The following is an 18,639-nucleotide window of genomic DNA, read 5'->3' as shown; positions in this document are numbered from 1 at the left end:
TAATTTGGATAGTTTATGGTAGAATATTAGTTAGGTGGAGAAAATTCTCACAAAAATTTGAAAATTGGTAATTATTTTCAAAAATATAATTTATTTTGAATAAGAAATTTTTTTAAAAAATTCTCACAAAATTTGGGATTGGGTAATTAGTTTAAAAAATATAATCTATTTTGTTAAAAAAATTCTCACAAAAATTTGGGATTGGGTAATTATTTTCAAAAATATAATCTATTTTGAGTAAGAAAATTTTTAAAAACTTTTATTGAGTGAATCTTTTTAGATTTTTTTCCTTAAAAAGAAAACAACACTATGTAACATTAAGACATGTCAAAAATTTTAAACTGAAATCTTCTTGTATTATCACTCGGTTCATCTCTAATATAACATGTTCAAGGGCAGAACCAAGGTTTAAAGTATCCCACGATACCATACGATACTAGCCGATACGTATCCATATTTGACCAAACCGATACGATACATCTCGATACGTCTCTCTATTGAATTACACTAAAATACATTAGTCTGAGCGATACAATACTCGATACAGGACGATACGTCTCTTAAATTCAGCTTACCGATACGATACTCGATACCAATACTTTAAACCTTGGGCAGAACCATGATTTAGCATTAAGAATGTCAATTACTGATATTTTAAGGATGTCAATTACTGATATTTCATACATGGTAAAAAGAAGGTTAAAGAAAAAATTTTAAAATGAAGAAGGGGAAAAGGAGAAAATTTCAAAAAATTAGAAGGGTCAAGTATTGATATTTTTACGCGAGAAAAAGAATAAAGGAAAATTATCCAAAGAATTAGGAATGTGAGAATAAATTAAAAAAAAAAAAAGGGGCCAATGCTCTCTAAGCCCTTGGGGGTGGCTCTGCCTTGAACATGCTAGGGCTAATGTCAAAAGTATCTTAAACGAATTGGAGCCCAAATTTATCCATATCCCACTTGCAACATATTAAAGAATAGCATACAGAATGGAGTTGTCAATTAAGGCAGTGATTAAAAATATATTTTGGACAAAAAAAGTCAATCTTTAATTAATTTTTTTTACTATCAAAGAGAAGGAGAGGTAAATGTAAAATGTCATTTTATTTTTCAACCAAAAAAAATATCATTATATTTTAAATTAAAAATAATTTACATTAGATATTCAAATAAAAATTACCTAGTGACCTAAAATTGATTTACAAGGCCTTATGGTAAAACAATTTGCTTTTCCTATTCCCCTTAAAAAAAAAAAAAAAAAGTACTTTATTTATTTTATACAGAAACTTTCTATTATATTTGAAGAAATGTTATTCGGAAGAGAAAAAGAAAAAAAATGTGTAGGACCTCCGTGGGAGACTCTGGACGTTTAACCGCTTTACTATTTTTTTTTTTTTTTTCCTGAAAAAAAAATAAGTAAACAGATTGCTTTTTTAATTCGAAACCTAATCGGATCAATCAAGTAAAATTTCACACTGCACATTACCAGAAAGAACCGAATTTGCTCGTCGGTTCCCCTTCAAAAGAGAGTCTCTAATGTCTACGGTGAACGGACGGTAACGTACTGTAAGTTTTGGTTGTCGTGTGAGGACGCTCGTTACTTGATCCAAGCGCGTCGTACCAGAGAAAATTTGTGCGATGGGGACAAGAGAGGTATACGAGCAGAAGCTCAGGTCTGGTAATCTATACCATGATCCCACCATAAACCCTGGCCTCGGATCCGCTCGCTGCCCTCGTTGTCTTTCCCTCTTGAGTCCTGAACTGGTAATCTTTGATCTCATTATTGAACCACCTGCATCCTAATTGTCCGATGAAATTCTTCTTAGAGCACTTGTTCTGAATCTTAATTCGCGTTGAGGCAGGAAAAAGGAGAGTGGAGTATCACTTCGGTTTTACACGATGCGACTGCTGTGGTATGTTCTCGATTCTCAGTTTGCGTTGCTGAACGTTATGTTTATTGATATTTTCGTTTTAGTTAATTATTAAACACCGCTATAGAATTATGTGTGCCTTACTTCGAGGATAGATAGAGCCTCTTTGTGCTGCGGCACAATACAAACCAACTTGTGTCCATTTCCCAAACTTAAGTGTGCTGTTAACTTGGCCTTACAACTACAATAGGCAGCTACGATTTTTAAACCATTGGACAGTAATCCTGCGATACTGATCAAGGAAAAGAAATTTTCTGATGTTCTTTTTGCGCTGAGTACAGGAAAAATAAATGTGGGAAACTGATTTGCTGGTTTTATGTTAAAGCTACACTACATTAATAACTCAGCCTTCCATGTAATGGAGTCAAGAAGGGATAGACAATTAAGATCACAAGTTAACGGAACTAGCGCTCAGGATCAACCCAAAACTCGACTATTTTCAGTTACAGATCAGTGTGTTCCCAACACAATGGATTGGGCTACATGGATCCTTGCCCTCCAAGCTCCAACTAGCTCTACTTTAGGTCATACTTGATGCAATGCTAAATCTTTGCATATGTTTCCTTTCCATTTCCCCTATGATTCTGCACCCTGGCTCTTTTAGGTCCTTCATTCCAAATCAAAAACACTTTCCGGTACTAGAACATCCAAAGACCTTTGTTGAATTTGACTATTCCACTCATCTGGTTTTTGATAGCTTCTCATGTACTGGAGGTACCCCAAAGCAGCTCTAGCATGATTGTAACTTACTTTATCCTTCCTAGTTTTACCTCTTCTGCATCTCAACATCTTGTCTTTGGTATATTATTCTACATAATGCTTCTTAACTACCCTACATTCCACACATAAATTATCCCGATCGTATGACTACAAAAGAGGAAGAACAAGCCTTGTCCCGACTAAATGGGATCTCCAATCAGCTCTATTTGATGCGATGCTAGATCCAAGGCCTAAGTTATGCATATCTTTTCTCACCACTTCTCTTAAGATTATCTTAGGTTTGCCTCTTGCTTTTCTAATTCCTTCAATCTATCTTACATCACTTCCCTTATCCTATAAATTTTTTGTTTTAATTTTAATGGAATATGTTGATCACACAACACTCCAACCGCATCTATCCACTGCGTCACTCTATTTATATTTCAGTGAAATTTAACCCCTATATCACCTTCTTTATTAATGATTGGGCCCAAATACCTAAAATGATCTTTCTTTTTTGGAATCTATCTCTTCAGTCTTTACCACCTCATTATTTAACGTGCTGTATGAACAAAACATACCAGATACTTTCTCTTAGTTCTATTTATCTTGATTTGGTCCCAAAGTTATCTCTATAACTCCAACTGGACATTGATCTTGGCTTTTGTTTTATTTGCCAAAACAGTATAAAAAGGGCTTACCTATTGCACGAGGCTCCCACCATTGTGGGGACTGAGGGTCATGATGGAAGTGTCCACAAAAACAGTGTCATCAGCAATTAACATAACCAAGGTGTGGTAGACACTGTCTCTGTTTTTTTTATTTTTTATTTTTTTATTTAAGAGGGGGGGGGGGGAGGTTGTGGAAGGAGATTCATTTAACTTGAATTCTCTTGTACAACCTAAATTATGTATTAAAAGAGGCCAACACAAAAAAAAGGGGGGGAGATTATGAGTACAGTGATTGTTGCTGAATAGCTGCAAAAGAGGCTAAATGATCAGCTACATCATTGGCCTCTCTGAGAACATGTTGAAAGGTAAGATCTTCAAAGGCAGCAGCCATAAGCTTTATGTCTTGTAATATATGTCTAATCTTCCAATGGAATCTTTTCTTCTGCGATGTTTGGAGTAGATGAATTACTGCTGCATTTCACTTCTGATAGTGATTTTATTCAGGTGTAAGTCCATTGCCCAGATCATTGCTCTTCTAATTGCAAGAGCTTCTGCACATAAGACTGGTCGATTGCCACAATCTTCACCAAAACAAGACACCATTCTCCCTTGATTATCTTTGCCCACACCTCTGAACCCTGCCTTGCAATCCCCATTAGCCATTGTGATGCAAGTGCCATCGGCATTGATTTTGATCAAACCTATATTTATATGTGAGAAAACAACAGGGTGGTCCCTAACAGATTCAAGGCAGCACGAAGAAAGCCCCAACTTTAAACCTTTGTTGGGTGGTCTATGATCAACAGCAATCAAACTACTGCGTGTGCTAATGCCCCCCACTCAAATAAGAGAGGGCAAGCACTTGGTCCCTAGCATATTGAAGAAAGCTAGCGTGTGTATGTATGTGTGTGCATTTACTTGAAACACTTCTCTTCTGTAGCAGTTGACAAATTAACTCTGTAGAGGTTCTATCTTAAGCTTTCTTTAGGTCAATAAAGAAATGAAAGTCCTTGCAATCTCTAATCATTTCTTTGAGTCCCCTAAGTTAACTAATAGCTTTTTTTGTGAATATTCCTGGTATAAAACCAGATTTTTTCTTTGTAATAATGTGTAATAATATTTTCTTGTCTTAGCTGGGTAACAGCAGCTAGTGCGAACTCAACCTTGAACCAACGAAAAGTCAATGGGAGATTTTATCTTGTTTATACTTTCACTAGTCCACATTATAGGAAGTATTTAGGAAGTAGGTTTTAATGACATTTTTTCTTTAGATTTCAATAGGATACTTAATTTGTTTTTTATATGTGCCAAATTTGTTGAGCATTCTCGGTGACAGAATTAGAGTTTTTTTTATAACTACCGCTGAGGTACAATGGCATTGAATGTTCATATGACCATCTTTCACCCCCTCCCCTATAATGCGGTTCCTGCCCAGCTGCTCTCTTCTTCTAGTAGGCTTTCCAACACTCCCTCTCACAGCTTCAACCACTATTCTTTTATTCATTCTCACCCACTTCTCTGCTCAGCCACATAATCGTATTTATAGTAGACCTAAGACAAGACTTCTAGATATAAAATATAATTCTACTAGCAATCTAAAAAAAAAAAAAAAAAAAAGGAATCTCAAAAATATAAACTACCTATCACATAACTTTGCTAGTCTAGAAGAAAAAAACCCATGCAAGACATAAATACTTCCTAAAATGTGCTGGATTATGGATCAAAATACAGCTATTCGATGTTCGCCTATTCTGAAAAATGTTCTGCAGATGATCTTCAGATTGGCAGCTGCCCAATAGTTGGTAATTCTCCCAACTAGGTTTGATCAACTGGGCTGGAGGTTGAACCACGATTGGTTGGCTTGATGGGTTTAATTAAATCCGGAATGTGAATTAAAACTTAACCATCTTGGAACTTCATCTTAAGTGGTGCACTGCATCATTAACTTTCTCCCAAAGTTTTATCTTTTGACTCATTAGTTTGTGTCCTCTGTTGTTACTGCTGCTTTGATAGTCATTGTTATTTTTGTAAACTGGAACCATAGTACTTCTCGTTCATTCATCTGATATGATAAACCACAGATAACTAAGCAGTTCCATACTGATCTTGGGACGTCATCTTGGCATAGGTCTTTGCCTAGCTTCTATTACTTTAGACATGATAATATTTTCTACATGTCTACAACTGTATCACATGCTCTTCTGGACACTATAACTTGAAACAGTATCCATTAACAACCAACTATAGTATAGGATGAAGAAATTCAAATTCCTTGGGAACGGTAACATTTAATTGATGTAAATGTAACACCTACTAAATTACAGAGTAGACTCTAGACTACTCATGATTTACAGTTTAATACCCATAATTTGGATTAAGTGTGAAAATCTTTCTCCCTGTGTTACTGAACTTTTGTAGATTTTGCTCAATAATTGAGTAGGTGTTACAGTCCTTTCGAAATCATGGGCTTTTGGTATCGTTGGGTCAGTATAATTTTGTACATGGGGCCTATACTTTGGGCATTTCAGTGTCATGCATGTACCCACTGGAATTGCTGCTAGCAATCTTTCTAACAGTATGTCACTTAAACATTCTTAAAGAGTTATTGCTTCTGAGTGGATTGCTGCTATCGTGTTATTGACTATTTGAACTATCCACTGAATAGGCTGGCACAGGTGCTGGGGCAATGCTTAGTGCAGTCCATGGTTTCAATACAGGTATAATTAATGGCTTTTGACAACTCTTTTCTGCAAATGTCTATTCTCATGGAACTTGTTCTTTGCAGGAATTCCATTTGTCCAGAAACATGTGAAGGGGCCTAAGTGGCTTCCTTTTCTTATTGGGGTATCAGTCTCTTGAATTCCTAACATCTCCCAGCATCTTTATATTCCTTTTGAAAATATAATAAATGCAGCCTTATGATTTCTTTGTGTGACATTCCATGTATATGCTTCTGCAAGCGTTTTCAGTCTTTTTTATTGTCTTTCCGTATATACTTTTTTTTTCTTTACTGTTGGACTAATATTGTCTTCTTTGTCAACAGCTTCCTCCACTGATATTGTTTTCAGGTGCTAGTGCTGCATTTGGAGGTATGTCATTTTTCAACTATAGGATTGTCCAGATTCTTTCCTTCTAAAATTTTATCCTGGGGTATTAACCTCTTTAGTGTCGTTTGAATTAATAACTATGTAGTAGGTACATGAAGTCTTTATGGAGTTTCACAGCTAATTTAGCTTATTCTACAATAGTCCCTTCTTATAATATTTCTTGTAATTCTGTGAGCTGCTTGATCACAATGCTGCACATGCTTAGCTTATTTACGCTTCTATTAGAGGAAGTCCTGTATTGATTGTTTCATTTTTTGTGTGCAACCTACGTTTCTTTTACATATGATGTTACTTCAATAAGTTGTGCTATGAAGGAGGAGAAGAAGAGGAAAGGAAATGGAAAAATGGAAAATTACAAATGAGAAATGAAGAATAACATAAAAATGAAAGTAAGGGGAAAGAAGCACAGCCCATCATGTCAGTAGAGTCTCAGGTAAATGGTGTCTGCTACATGGATTCTTACCCTCCAGTAGGTTCTATTGGAGGTTGTATTTGGTGCAAGAATTAGACTATGCATGTCTTTCCTCACAACTTCACCTATGGTCATTTTAGGCCCTCTAGCTCTGGTAGTTACCTTAATTAGAATGGAGGGAAGAGTATGGGACAGGTATTATTGGATTTTGGACATTCCTGTAACAAATCCTGGAACTAGATCTCTGTCGGTTTTGCCATTCGCCAATATGTTGTGAGCCACACCTTGAAATTCCCTGTTCTTAACTGTAACTATGCTGATCCTTTGTCTTGTACTGTTATTGAACATGATTTTGCTTTCCCTTCATCTGATTGGAAAAAAGTTTATCTCCATGCTGCCCTTCTAATTTGGTTCCTTTTCTAGACCCAAGTTCTTGTACTGTACCACTGTTAACCACCTACTTGGCTGAACTTTGTTATCCAAACTAAAAGGACAACTACTTTAATCCCCATTGCGAATCAACTCTATATTAGATTTTGTTTATTGTTCAGTAAAGTCATCCTTTACTTTTCCTCACATCCCTGGGCGTTGACTGTTGAGGATTATGCTACAAAAGTATATTGATCCTGTTGGGGGAGCCCCTTTTTTTGGGTACAAGCACGGAGTCAAAGACCCAAGAAAAGGAAATGTTGGCAAATTTATTCTTGATGAAGTGTGGTTTATGGTTTGTTTGACAATTATATGAGTTGAATGGTACATATCTGGATCACTTTTATGAGAAACTCCATTTCTGAGCGGATTTAATTGAAATGAGGAAAATTTTGGTATTTGTTACAGGCTATGCAGTTCCGAAATTTGCGCAGCTCTCGGTGACATCTTATTATGCATCCTCAAGTGCCTCACATTATGCTATATCTCACCTTACCAGGTATATTGAAGAGACACACATTGCTTGCAATCCAAATCATAGGTCAAGGTGATTCATTGTAGGTTCACTCAAGTCCAATCAGCCTATAGCTTTCAGTTTGTGAACAATCTCATAATTCTGATTTGAGTTCAGGATGTCGAAAAATGAAGTTAAATGTTGAAGCTGTGAATCACTGTAAAGTAAACTTGCATCTTCTTGATCAGGTTCTTTGTTGCAATATCTTAGTGTTTTGCAAATTCTCTATAAGGTTCCCTTTGAATATATTATAATTACACCTTGAGCTGTTATGACACAGACCAATGGAAAAATTTGGTCTTTTGTATTTTGTGACTTGGTCTATTATACGAGGAATAAACCATTGGTTCTATTTGGCTACTGTATGAAATCTCAATCTCTTCTCTTGTCATGTCTCCAAGTTTTAATATTTCCTTAAATCATGCACGGCCAAACAGTATTATCTCAATGAGACACTAAAATGCCCATAGATTTTCCTTTCTGAGAGGATATAATTGAAAGACAACGTACATTCACTGATCAGTATCTTTATTGCAAAGTTGATGGACCATGAAAGTTATTATAGGTAGCAGAGCAAGTGACGTAGAAGTTCCAGTTCAATGGTGCCACCAATGCAAGTTGTAGAGCCGACAGGTTGATTGTAAAGTTGAAATATTGAAGGAGACATCAATAAAAGTTGGTTGATGAAACGCATGTACATAATGCTACCGGTCCAGTTTTAAAAAGGAGTAGGTAACGGTGCTGTACACTGGAAATTGGAATCCAATGTTGGGAATGAGTCGGTCGTTCTTTGATTGTCCATCAAAGAAAAGAGGAAAAGAAAAATTATTCAATAACGCCCTGTATATGTTACAAATGAAACTGCGAAGGAGAGTCTAGCCGATTCAAGAATTGATCAGGGTAGTGAGAACCGTAGGTCAGCTCGCCGGGTCAAGAAACCGAGTTACCTTGCTGACTATTGCTGAATAGAAGAGGAAAGTCGTTTCAATGATTGGCTAATGATTATATAGAATATTCCATGATACTTTGTTTTAGGTTTTGATGTTTGGGTCTGCCCCCTATATAGAAGAGATGAACGTGTAGGCTTATGAATGAAATTAATCTCATTGGCCTCCTCTGTTTCTGCTTGCTTTCTTAACCCTCTTGTCTCTTCCTTTCTTTTCCCAACCGTAACATTTGGTCCGACCTGCCGGATTGGCGGAGGAACTCGCTCTGAGATAGATGAACCATCAAAGTTGAGCGCGATTCTGCAGCTCGGAGCAACTTTAACTCACTCGGTAGCGGCTTCGGCGCCACACTTGAGACCATCGTACACTCGGCTGGTCGTTCGGATCCCCTGGATGGTCGGATAGAGATGCCCCAGTTGCACCACCTCGTCCACCCTACCCCAGCCTGTCCCCCGCTCCACCACCATATTCCCGATCGTTCCCTTAACCCCTGCTTCCATTCCTACCTTGTCCCGGGTCCCCTTCCCCCCCCGGAGCCATACACTCGTGTTGCGCTCGACTTTCCGTGCCCGGGATGGATATTCCGGGCCGACGATTTTTCAATACCATGCCACTTCAAACTCGCTTCCGTAGCCTCATTTCACTGGAGGCGCCGCCTCGTTGGTCCATGGTGCATCGTTCACCACTTGGACCGCCTTCACCCGAGCTTTGGAGTTTCGTTTTGGGCCATCCGAGTTCGATGATCCTAGAGCTGCTCTCGCCGTTAACACAACTTCCTCGGTTGCAGTACCAACACGGTTTGAAAATTTGGCTAACCGATTTTTGATTTGCCCCAATCCTTTCTTATGAGTTGCTTTATATCGTGCCTGATTCGAAATACAACATGAAGTTCGAGCACTCCGACCTACCGCATGACTACCACGGATTAGCTCGTTTGCAAGAATCCAAACTACGAAACTCGAGGTCCGCCTTGCGCATCATTCCCATATCCACCACCCCTGCTACCCACACCATCGTCCTCTGTGGAATCAAAACCAGCCCCTCATCGATCACCGCCGTTGAGATTGACGCGCCGAGATGCAAGTGAGGAGAGAGGGGCTCTGTTTCACCGTGAGAGCGATTCATTCCGGGTCATCGATGTAATCAAACAATTGCTGTTGTTAGAATATGATGATCCGGGACCACACCGGCACCTCGAGACCATCTCCGTAATCCCGAGCGCACCACTTCGGCTGCGAACTTGCCGAATTTCCCGCACTCGATGACCGGCCGCTTACCCCCACGATTCGTTTTCAGGGTCAGCAATTCAAGTCTTGATCGATGGGGGTAGTACACATAGTTTCTTGCGAGTCGAACGGCACTCGATTAGGATTCCCTGTGGAGTGGGTACGGGTCGCCTGGTGTGAGGATTGGTACGCGCCTCTGAATATCCAAGGGCATCAACTTAGCATGGACGCCCTAATTTTGCCTCTGTTTGGTGCGGACTGGGTCCTAGGGGCGCAATGGCTGGCCCGCTTCGGAACGTGATGTTTAATTACGACACCTTAGTTTGGAATTCTATGATCAAGGTCAATTGATTTCTATAAAGGGAGACAAACCACGACCACCCGATCAGCTTCAATATCAAGGGATGAGGCATCTCTTGGGAACTCATGATTTCGTGGGCTTTTACATGCTATCTATGGAGCAAACGACCCGGGCCCAAGCAGCAAGTGATAACCAGAACTTAAGCTCCTGTTGGAGCAATATGAAGAGGTATTCAACGAGCCCGTGGGCTGCCTCCAAACCGAGCCCATGATCATGAAATCCACCTTCAAACGGGTTCCCAACCGGTTAATGTGCGACCGTATCGCTACCCCTATTTTCAGAAGGACGAGATTGAACGGCAAGTGAGTGAGATGTTGCAGTGGCACCATACGCATGCCCCCCTTTTTCTTCTCCCGTGTTGTTAGTCAAGAAAAGGACGGAACTTGGCTTTTGCGCGATTATCGGGCCCTAAATGCTATCACCATTCGTGATCGTTTTCCCATTCCAACTATTGAAGAATTATTTGATGAATTACACGGGGCCCATTACTTCACCAAGCTGGATTTGCAAGGGTACCATCAAATCCGGGTCAAGAAAGAGACATCGCCAACAGCCTTTAGAACTCACGAAGGCCATTATGAGTTCTTAGTTATGCCTTCGGCCTAACTAATGCCCCTTCAACCTTCCAAGCCCTCATGAATTCAGTCTTTAAACCCTATTTGCGGCAATTCATTTTGGTTTTTTGATGATGTGTTAATTTACAGCAAACATGCAGCCCACTTAACACATCTAGAGGCAGCTCTTACCACGTTGAAGGCCCATGGACTATTTGTGAAGCACAGCAAATGTACTTTTGGAAGCCGAAGGTGGCCTACTTGGGCCATGTTATAACAGCCCAAGGCTTGGAGGTGGATCCCGAGAAGATCAACTCTATCCTCACTTGGCCCATTCCACGGTCAACAAGAGAGGTGCGTGGCTTCTTAGGTATCACAGATACTATCGCAGATTCATTAAGGGATATAGCCGGTTGCATCTCCTTTAACGGATCTACTAAAAGGGGAGTTTCTCTTGGACGGAGGATGCCACCTTGTCTTCAAGAAGTTGCGCCTCGCCCTCCCGATTTCCGCTCCCTTCCAGGAGCGATCGTCTGTCGCATCGCGTTCTCTCCCGGCCATCCGATCGCCTATTACGGAGAATTATCGCCAAGAATGCGCCGCCCGTCTCCCCGTGTTCGCTATCCACAGCCGAGCGCGTGGAGGCATATTTGTTGGGATCTCGTTTCGATTTTGACGGATCCCGCCCTCCCAACTCCCCCCAGTCATTCCGCCACCAAGATGGTTGGGTAAGCTTCTTGGTTATGATTTTGAAATTGTTTACAAACCGTCATCGCTCGTGCACTCTCAAGGAACTCCCGTCTCTCTCTCTCCCTCGCCGCAGTCTTTCCCACTCTATTGGATGAACTCGCCCCTTCGGAAGAATTGCAATCAATATGTCATTCGCCCCCCCCCGCCGCTATCCTTGCATCGGTGTCCTTCTTTGTGGAAAATTGTTATTCCCGCTGAATCTCCCTTACAACAACATTGTTCAGATTTCCAACTCTCTGGAGGCCTCTGATATTATAGACTTCAGCGCTTGCGCCCGCTTATTGGAAAATATGCTCCGATGTTAGCTTATGTGGCAAGATGCCCCACTTGCCAGGAGTGAAATCCTTCACACTTCTCCCGGATCTTCACCCATCCTGCCTCGTGTGTGGAAGATATATCCATGTTTTATCGTCGGTTCCCTTTCAATGCCACTCCTGCATGGTGGTCGTCGACCGTTGAGCGTCGCCCATTTTGTGCACTTCCTAGTCACTATTCCAGTTATAGGTGGCTCTCTGTTCACTCAAGAAATCATCGCCTCCACGGACTTCCCGACCATTGTGGTGATCGAGATCCTATATTCATCACAATTTCGGAGAGATCTTTTTGTTGCGCCAACTTGGCCTGAGTCGTATCCCCCGGTGCGCGGTTCTAATAGGGGATTAGAAATGTACTTCGCCTCCGGATGAACCTCAAGTGGGAAAAATATTTGTGTTGGCTGAGTTCGCACCTCAAGATATCATTCCCATCGCATCCTCCCTTTGGGCCTTGTATGGCGTCCCCTCCCCTCTTGCTCGTTCATTCCGTACAACGCTTGTGCGTAGATCAAGAATTAAAGAGTCGGGATGACATCATTTCACATCTCAGCGTCATCTCCACCAAGCTCAAGATCGGATGAACCCGCCGATAAACATAGGGTGGACAAGACATACCAGTTGGAGATCGCGTTTATGTTCGCCACAACCGTATCGACAACGGTCCGTAGCAATCCGAGGGCATCCTAATTGGCTCGGGTATTTCGGCCCTTTTCAGTAATTCGCGTTGGGGAAGTGGCATATGAATTACACCTTCCTGAATCATCACAGATTCACCCCGTTTTCCACGTTTCCCTTCTCAAACCTTGTATTGGAGATCTCAATGCTGCAATGCCATTCCCGAAGAGCCCATTCCAGTTTAAACCAGTGGCTGTATTGCAACAACGTGGCGACTAGTCGCGCCCCGTATTCCTCAAGTTCTTATTCGGCGGGAAACCACCCGGGCGCTACTTGGGTTGATCTAGCATCCCGCGCGTGACTTCCCGCTGACCTTGGGACAAGGTTCTCTTGATGGATGCCATGTTCAATGACTGCAGGAGGTCTGCCGATTCAGATTGTCGGGTGTGAGACCGTGGTCGCTCGCCGGTCAGACCGGTTCCTTGCGCTATTGCTGAATAGAAGAGGGAAGTCGTTTCAATGATTGGCTAATGATTATATAGAATATTCCATGTTACTTTGTTTTAGGTTTTGATGTTTGGGTCCTGCCCCACTATATAAAGAAAGAGATGAACAGTGTAAGGCTTATGAATGAAATTAAATCTCAATTGGCCTCCTCTGTTTCTGCATTGCTTTCTTAAACCCTCTTGTCTCTTCCTTTCTTTTCCCAACCGTAACAGTATACGCCATCTCCATCATAGTTCATTACTGGATATATATAGTTTCAAAATCAAGAGCTATAGGATTTGTCTGTGCATGTTAGTTTGAGCCTCTGAATTGTAGTAACCTGCTACTGCCAAGGTTGCTATAAATGGGGACATGCTAATCTGTTGTAGCTTGTAATTGATGTATGATTTTCCTGAACTCGGATTTTCATGGCACTGCAATACCATCAATTGTTTATTGAGCCATATCTAAGTGACTTGTCAGTTCTCACTTAAATCAATCTTTTGTCTTCAGAGAGTAGATGACAAATTGAATTGTAGGTTTTCGGTTATTTCTCCTGGTATGAAGAGGGCCTTGCATCAATCTTCTAGGGGCTTAGAAATTGCAGTGAAACGGACAAATCAGTTTTATAGTTGTTCTATGGGGAAAGTTCCCCCACATTGCTATTGTACTGTCTCTTTCACATGAATTTGTATAATTTTCTCTCTGGAATCTTACATGAAAAACTTCACTTCCCCCCTTCCCGGACTTCGGACGGTGTCACGGGAAGCTTCTTCCCTGCTCTATTTACTCTAATCTGAAGCTATTTAGACACTCAAGAGTTTCTGTTATCCCCTCAAAGTAGTTACTGCTTCTATGTTTCTTTAGATTTTTGTTGGCAATTTTCGTCTGGAAACCTACTTTGCTTGAAAATGTCTAGTATGGAAGGAAGAGTCAACAAGTTAATCTGGGAGTACTTAAAATCTGAGGATCATTGTGTGATTATATCACCACCAAACAGTAATGTGAAGGCCAACAGATGGAATGCGCTTTTGTCTTTCATTTTTTTTTATTTTTTTTATTCTTGTTTTGGTTGGAACAGTGGAACTGTTGGTATTAATGTAGCAGTGAACCATGTGGGGTTGACCCCCTTAACATGATTTTCATTGTTTATGATGGGTGATGTTGGTGGCTTCATGTTACACATATATATTTCAGAAACACTTCTCAGAAGCTTGCTTTGTGTTGTATTATACATTTTGACCGAAAGAACAAGGGGTCCCAGGAGAAGAGGAGGTTGTTGTGTGTCAATTAATCTATATTTTCCAGGAATTTGAAGACATGTCTTGTTGAAAGAAACCCTATGATTGATTGATTGATGAATCTCAAAGCCTTGATTAGCTGAAGAGAAAAAACAAAAACTGGGAAGAAAAAAATGTAGTAATTGCGAGCATTTTCTGGCGTCTCTCTCCCCTCTTCAAAACAACTGGAAAAATGTCTATTAGTCTTGGTTTTGATTGAAGTACATGTCTCGGGTTGACCTAGCCCTTTTTTTAAGCCTTGCAACTTGCATGTCATTCATTTTCTAATTTCCAGTGCTGGCTGCCAACTACTCAATGGGGTTCAGAAGTGCTGTGTCTCCACTGTTTATGGCTTGTACCTGAGGGTCGTAATATCATCAATAATACTGTTGTAACTTGTAAGTGGAACCGTATCTGTTGCTGCAGTTGACAGTTGACACAGACAATATATTCATGTATCGAGTTGTTTCTGTTTTGAACAGAAATGGATCCAAAAAGATCTGGAATAGTTTCTCAATTCCATTTCATATTCATGGCTGCGTACGGTTCAAACTGAAATACCCCATAGGTCTAATGATGCTTCAATTTGTTTTTAAAAAAGAAAAAGAAAAGAGTAAATGGAACATAATCTTATCAAATAAGGTTCAACTGAGAGATTGATCTACAGCTTGACACCTGGCTCGGATGGTTCAGCTGGGGAGATCTACAACATGACACTTGGGTCTCTCCCTAATCTATTATTGCCCACTTGAAAAGAGAAATAACAAGTGTGGGACATATAGTGTTGTTAAACATAGAATTCTGTATATATGGTAAGATTTCTTTTTCTAGTTTAAGCTTGTACTCTAAAATCTGGATTCACACATTTGGTAACTTGGCATCTCTAGCTTTTGGATGCTTCAAATCACAGTTTCCATCATCAATTACTTACTGGCCAGTAGTGCCCATCAAGGGTGTAATAAGTTCACTATATAAAGCAAAAAACAGTCCAGGCAGGAATGGTTGTATAAGTGGAGAGATTGCAGTCGAGCTAATAGAAGACAATAAACACTATACATGAGATAACAGAGTACTTGTTTTGGACCACCCAGTTATAACAAAGACCTCAGAGCTGAGCTTTTGTTAGGAAGTGTATGGACCATAGTAGTATACATGGACAAGTTTCTCGACTCTTCCCATATGTGGGCCTGTGGGGGCTACTGTATCAAGTACCAATGAGCAACGACTACAGCATTAAAGAGGTGTCAGGTCACTTCACTGATCATGTAGCATTCTAAGAAAAGAAAGCTATTTTCCATGGTTTCTTTTGTTGGGGAGGGGGGGGGGGGGGACTGACTTCTCAAGTTCTTACCAAGGTAAAATTTGTGAATGAACCAAATCAACTGCTGTCCTTATAAGGGTGATGTATGGGTTGGAATCTCATCTTTTTCTTTTTTGGTAGAAAAGGGAAGGGGACTGAATGGTTCTAGTTACTCTACAAGGTTATTTACATAATATCTTCATTGAATAACCTTTAAGGAGTCAGATGTCCACATCCTTAGTTAAAAATGTGGACCATTTGGCAGTGATTGAAGTAATTGAGGGAACACAACATTCATGTGAAGGTCGCTAACCCACACCTAACTTTCAGATACTATTCTAAAGGTATCTCATCAATGTCAAACACTTGGAAACCTGGGAAGATGAGTGTGAGTTTTGATTCATACAAGCAGCACTAAAAAAGCTTCTCTTTTCAATGATCAAACACATTAACCAAAAAGCTTGCTTGCTTGAATGAGAGAAAGTGACCCATCAAAAGCCTCCAATTTCTTTGCATCTTTATGTCCATGTAATGAGGTATACATTCTGCTAGTTACTCAATTATAACAAGTATTCAGAAGCAAGGTATAATGACCTTTTTCTTTAACAAACATTAATACCTAACATGTTATATTCAAGCGTGCAGAAGTGTATTTAGTTTAGATATGCCTTCTACTTTAAGCTCTCTGCCAAAATTTTGACAACCTTACTCCTATCTGATTAGTACATGTTTAGTGTGTTCCTATGTTTAGAAGAAAACCCATGAAACTTACATCTGCTAAATGCCCAAAAACCAAAACTCATTTGAAACTCAACACCCACCCCACCCCAAAAAAGTAAAAAGAAAAAAGAAAAGAGAAGACGAGGAATGAAGCTATGGAGTCACAAGGGGTGAAATCTACCTACCATCATTTGTTGATGTCTCTCACCAGAAAAAGATTAATTGCAGATGTGAATGCAAGCTGCTCAAATAAGCGACTAACTTCTCTTAAAAGTTTTTTATATGGATCAGATTCATTGCTAAGTTATCAATAAACTTCTTGGATATGGACCATATATTATTATGCTAGACTAAGTTATCTTCGTTCCCACTGTATTCTCCTTTTAACTCATTTTGCGAATAATCTTGTTTCTTCTCCCTTCCACTTTTTCTTCAAATGGATAAATTGAAAAAGGATCTTGCTGTAATGGAGAGGTAGAAGATAATGCTATTTATAGTTTTCTTCTCCTCATGAGAATGAAGGACATGAAGTTAGATCCTTTTCAACAATTTAGGACCTTCATGAACTTGTCAGTTTACCTTCTTCCCGCGCCTTGCTGCTTCTAAGGATGATTAGAAAACATACTGATGTAGCTCTTAAAAACTACTAATGCGTCTGTTAAAATGAAAGTTTAGGAGGTTTCTTTTTAAGTTTATAGAACCTTTGCACCCATTTGGTGAAAAGGACTGATAATTACTTCTCACCATAAAGTCCCCCTTCTACAGTTCTAAACCTTTTATTATGGGATTCTTAACTTGATAAAGAACACTTACCTCTACTGTTGATCACTTCTATTTATGGTTCTGGGAACTTATCCTTCTATCAGTAACTCTCTTGGGACTATATCAACTATGGTATGATTGGCAGCCAGTGCAACTTCACATGGTACCAGGTTTTTATTTTGAGCAATGCCGAGGCACTACCTGAGGTGCAATTTCGGCACAAATGTGTTGTCCCACCTTTTACCAACACTGAAATAATATCAACTGTGTTAAAGTGTTGTACCTTACTTCAACCTTGCATTGTTTGAAGTGGCAACAGATCAGTACTCATCCAAGTTGCAGCATCGGCCAAATGGTACCACATGAGGTTCCTGAGCTTTGTCCCTGATTTTAATTGTTGTACAGAGAAAACCGGCCTCTTTGTGAAGTTGTCATTATCATATTCACCATCCGTGTCTGCAGTGTTTAAACTGTTAATTAAAGTGGAATAGTCCAAAGAATAATCCAATGCTACAGAAAGATACATCCAAAACAGTATTTTTGAGTCAGGAATGCCTTTTTTTTTTTTTTCTTTCTTTTTTTTTTCTTCTTTTTTTGTTATTATTTTAGAATACCTATTGTTTACAAAGATGTTGCTGAAAGCGTGCGCCGGTAACACTACGCACATCACGATTCTTTTCATACTCTGAAGCCTTGTGCACTAGATATGCCCTTCCAGTCCCTCTTACCATCACTGCTGTAAGATTACATTCAACATGGTTCAGTGCCCAACCTGTGATTTTTCCCTTTCCAACTCTTCCTCCATCTCAACTGGACATGTCACTTCTGTCCCAAAGTCTTCCAGTCCCTCTTACCATCACTGCTGTAAGATTACATTCAACATGGTTCAGTGCCCAACCTGTGATTTTTCCCTTTCCAACTCTTCCTCCATCTCAACTGGACATGTCACTTCTGTCCCAAAGTCTCCCAATCTAGCTTGCTTAATCAAGAAACTAAACTCTTACCTTTTTCTATTTTTCTTTAAGTCAAACTCTCGAGCAAATACGGTGCATGAATTGGGGACCATTTTACAGCTCGAAATTAGTCGTACAGACTCCTCATTTTGCTGCAGTAGAAACTGCTCAAACAAAATGATGCAATGCATGTAAAAGTAACTAAAACGAAACTTTACACTTTTTCTTTTGTTGGGTACGGAAATCTACATGTTTTCATGGGAAGAAAAATCAGACCTTTTATGTGGTAGCCATTGCAATTTGATTCTCAACCACTCAAAACCTCAAATGAATGTAAAGGATAAATATGATATCCGGTTTGCGTTTTCTTCCACTTAGGAACTCAAGAGTCTTATAGTACTCATGAGTTCCACATTGGGCAGGAGGTGACTTGCAGAAATAGAAAAACTAAAGATGTAATTCTTGTCTTATATGTTAATCAAGATACATAGAGGTTGCTCATAGAAGAATAATGTGATTCTTTTCACATGGAGATGAGGCCAAAATTTTGATAAAAGAGACAATCGTCCATGATAACAATTGATAATGTCAGTTCATATCCATCACAGAA

At 39.8% G+C, this 18,639-nt stretch overlaps 1 protein-coding gene across 1 annotated transcript; it reads left to right on the top strand.

Annotated features, from left to right (window-relative positions):
* Positions 1-1,453: 1,453 nt before the first annotated feature.
* LOC149003748 (uncharacterized) lies at positions 1,454-8,503 on the top strand. The gene is made up of 6 exons (XM_089137803.1): positions 1,454-1,762; positions 1,861-1,911; positions 5,965-6,016; positions 6,085-6,143; positions 6,343-6,388; positions 7,656-8,503. Exons 1-6 carry the CDS (start codon positions 1,637-1,639, stop codon positions 7,796-7,798), a joined length of 477 nt encoding a protein of 158 aa, XP_088993929.1. The 5' UTR covers positions 1,454-1,636; the 3' UTR covers positions 7,799-8,503.
* Positions 8,504-18,639: the final 10,136 nt, after the last annotated feature.

The sequence above is a fragment of the Hakea prostrata genome, chromosome 10, assembly GCF_041222555.1.
Source record: "Hakea prostrata isolate BN-2017 chromosome 10, UWA_Hpros_2, whole genome shotgun sequence".
Taxonomy (NCBI): domain Eukaryota; kingdom Viridiplantae; phylum Streptophyta; class Magnoliopsida; order Proteales; family Proteaceae; genus Hakea; species Hakea prostrata.
Note: the sequence above shows the minus strand (reverse complement) of the source record. Positions and strands in the feature narration are given on the sequence as shown.

What these genes read in the sequence shown, in the direction of transcription:
- LOC149003748 (XM_089137803.1), top strand. Translation starts at nt 1,637, where the DNA reads ATGGGGACAAGAGAGGTATACGAGCAGAAGCTCAGGTCTGGTAATCTA. An exon ending in AGTCCATGGTTTCAATACAG is followed by an intron (nt 6,017 to 6,084) that starts GTATAATTAATG and finishes TGTTCTTTGCAG; the next exon opens with GAATTCCATTTGTCCAGAAA. An exon ending in TGCTAGTGCTGCATTTGGAG is followed by an intron (nt 6,389 to 7,655) that starts GTATGTCATTTT and finishes TATTTGTTACAG; the next exon opens with GCTATGCAGTTCCGAAATTT.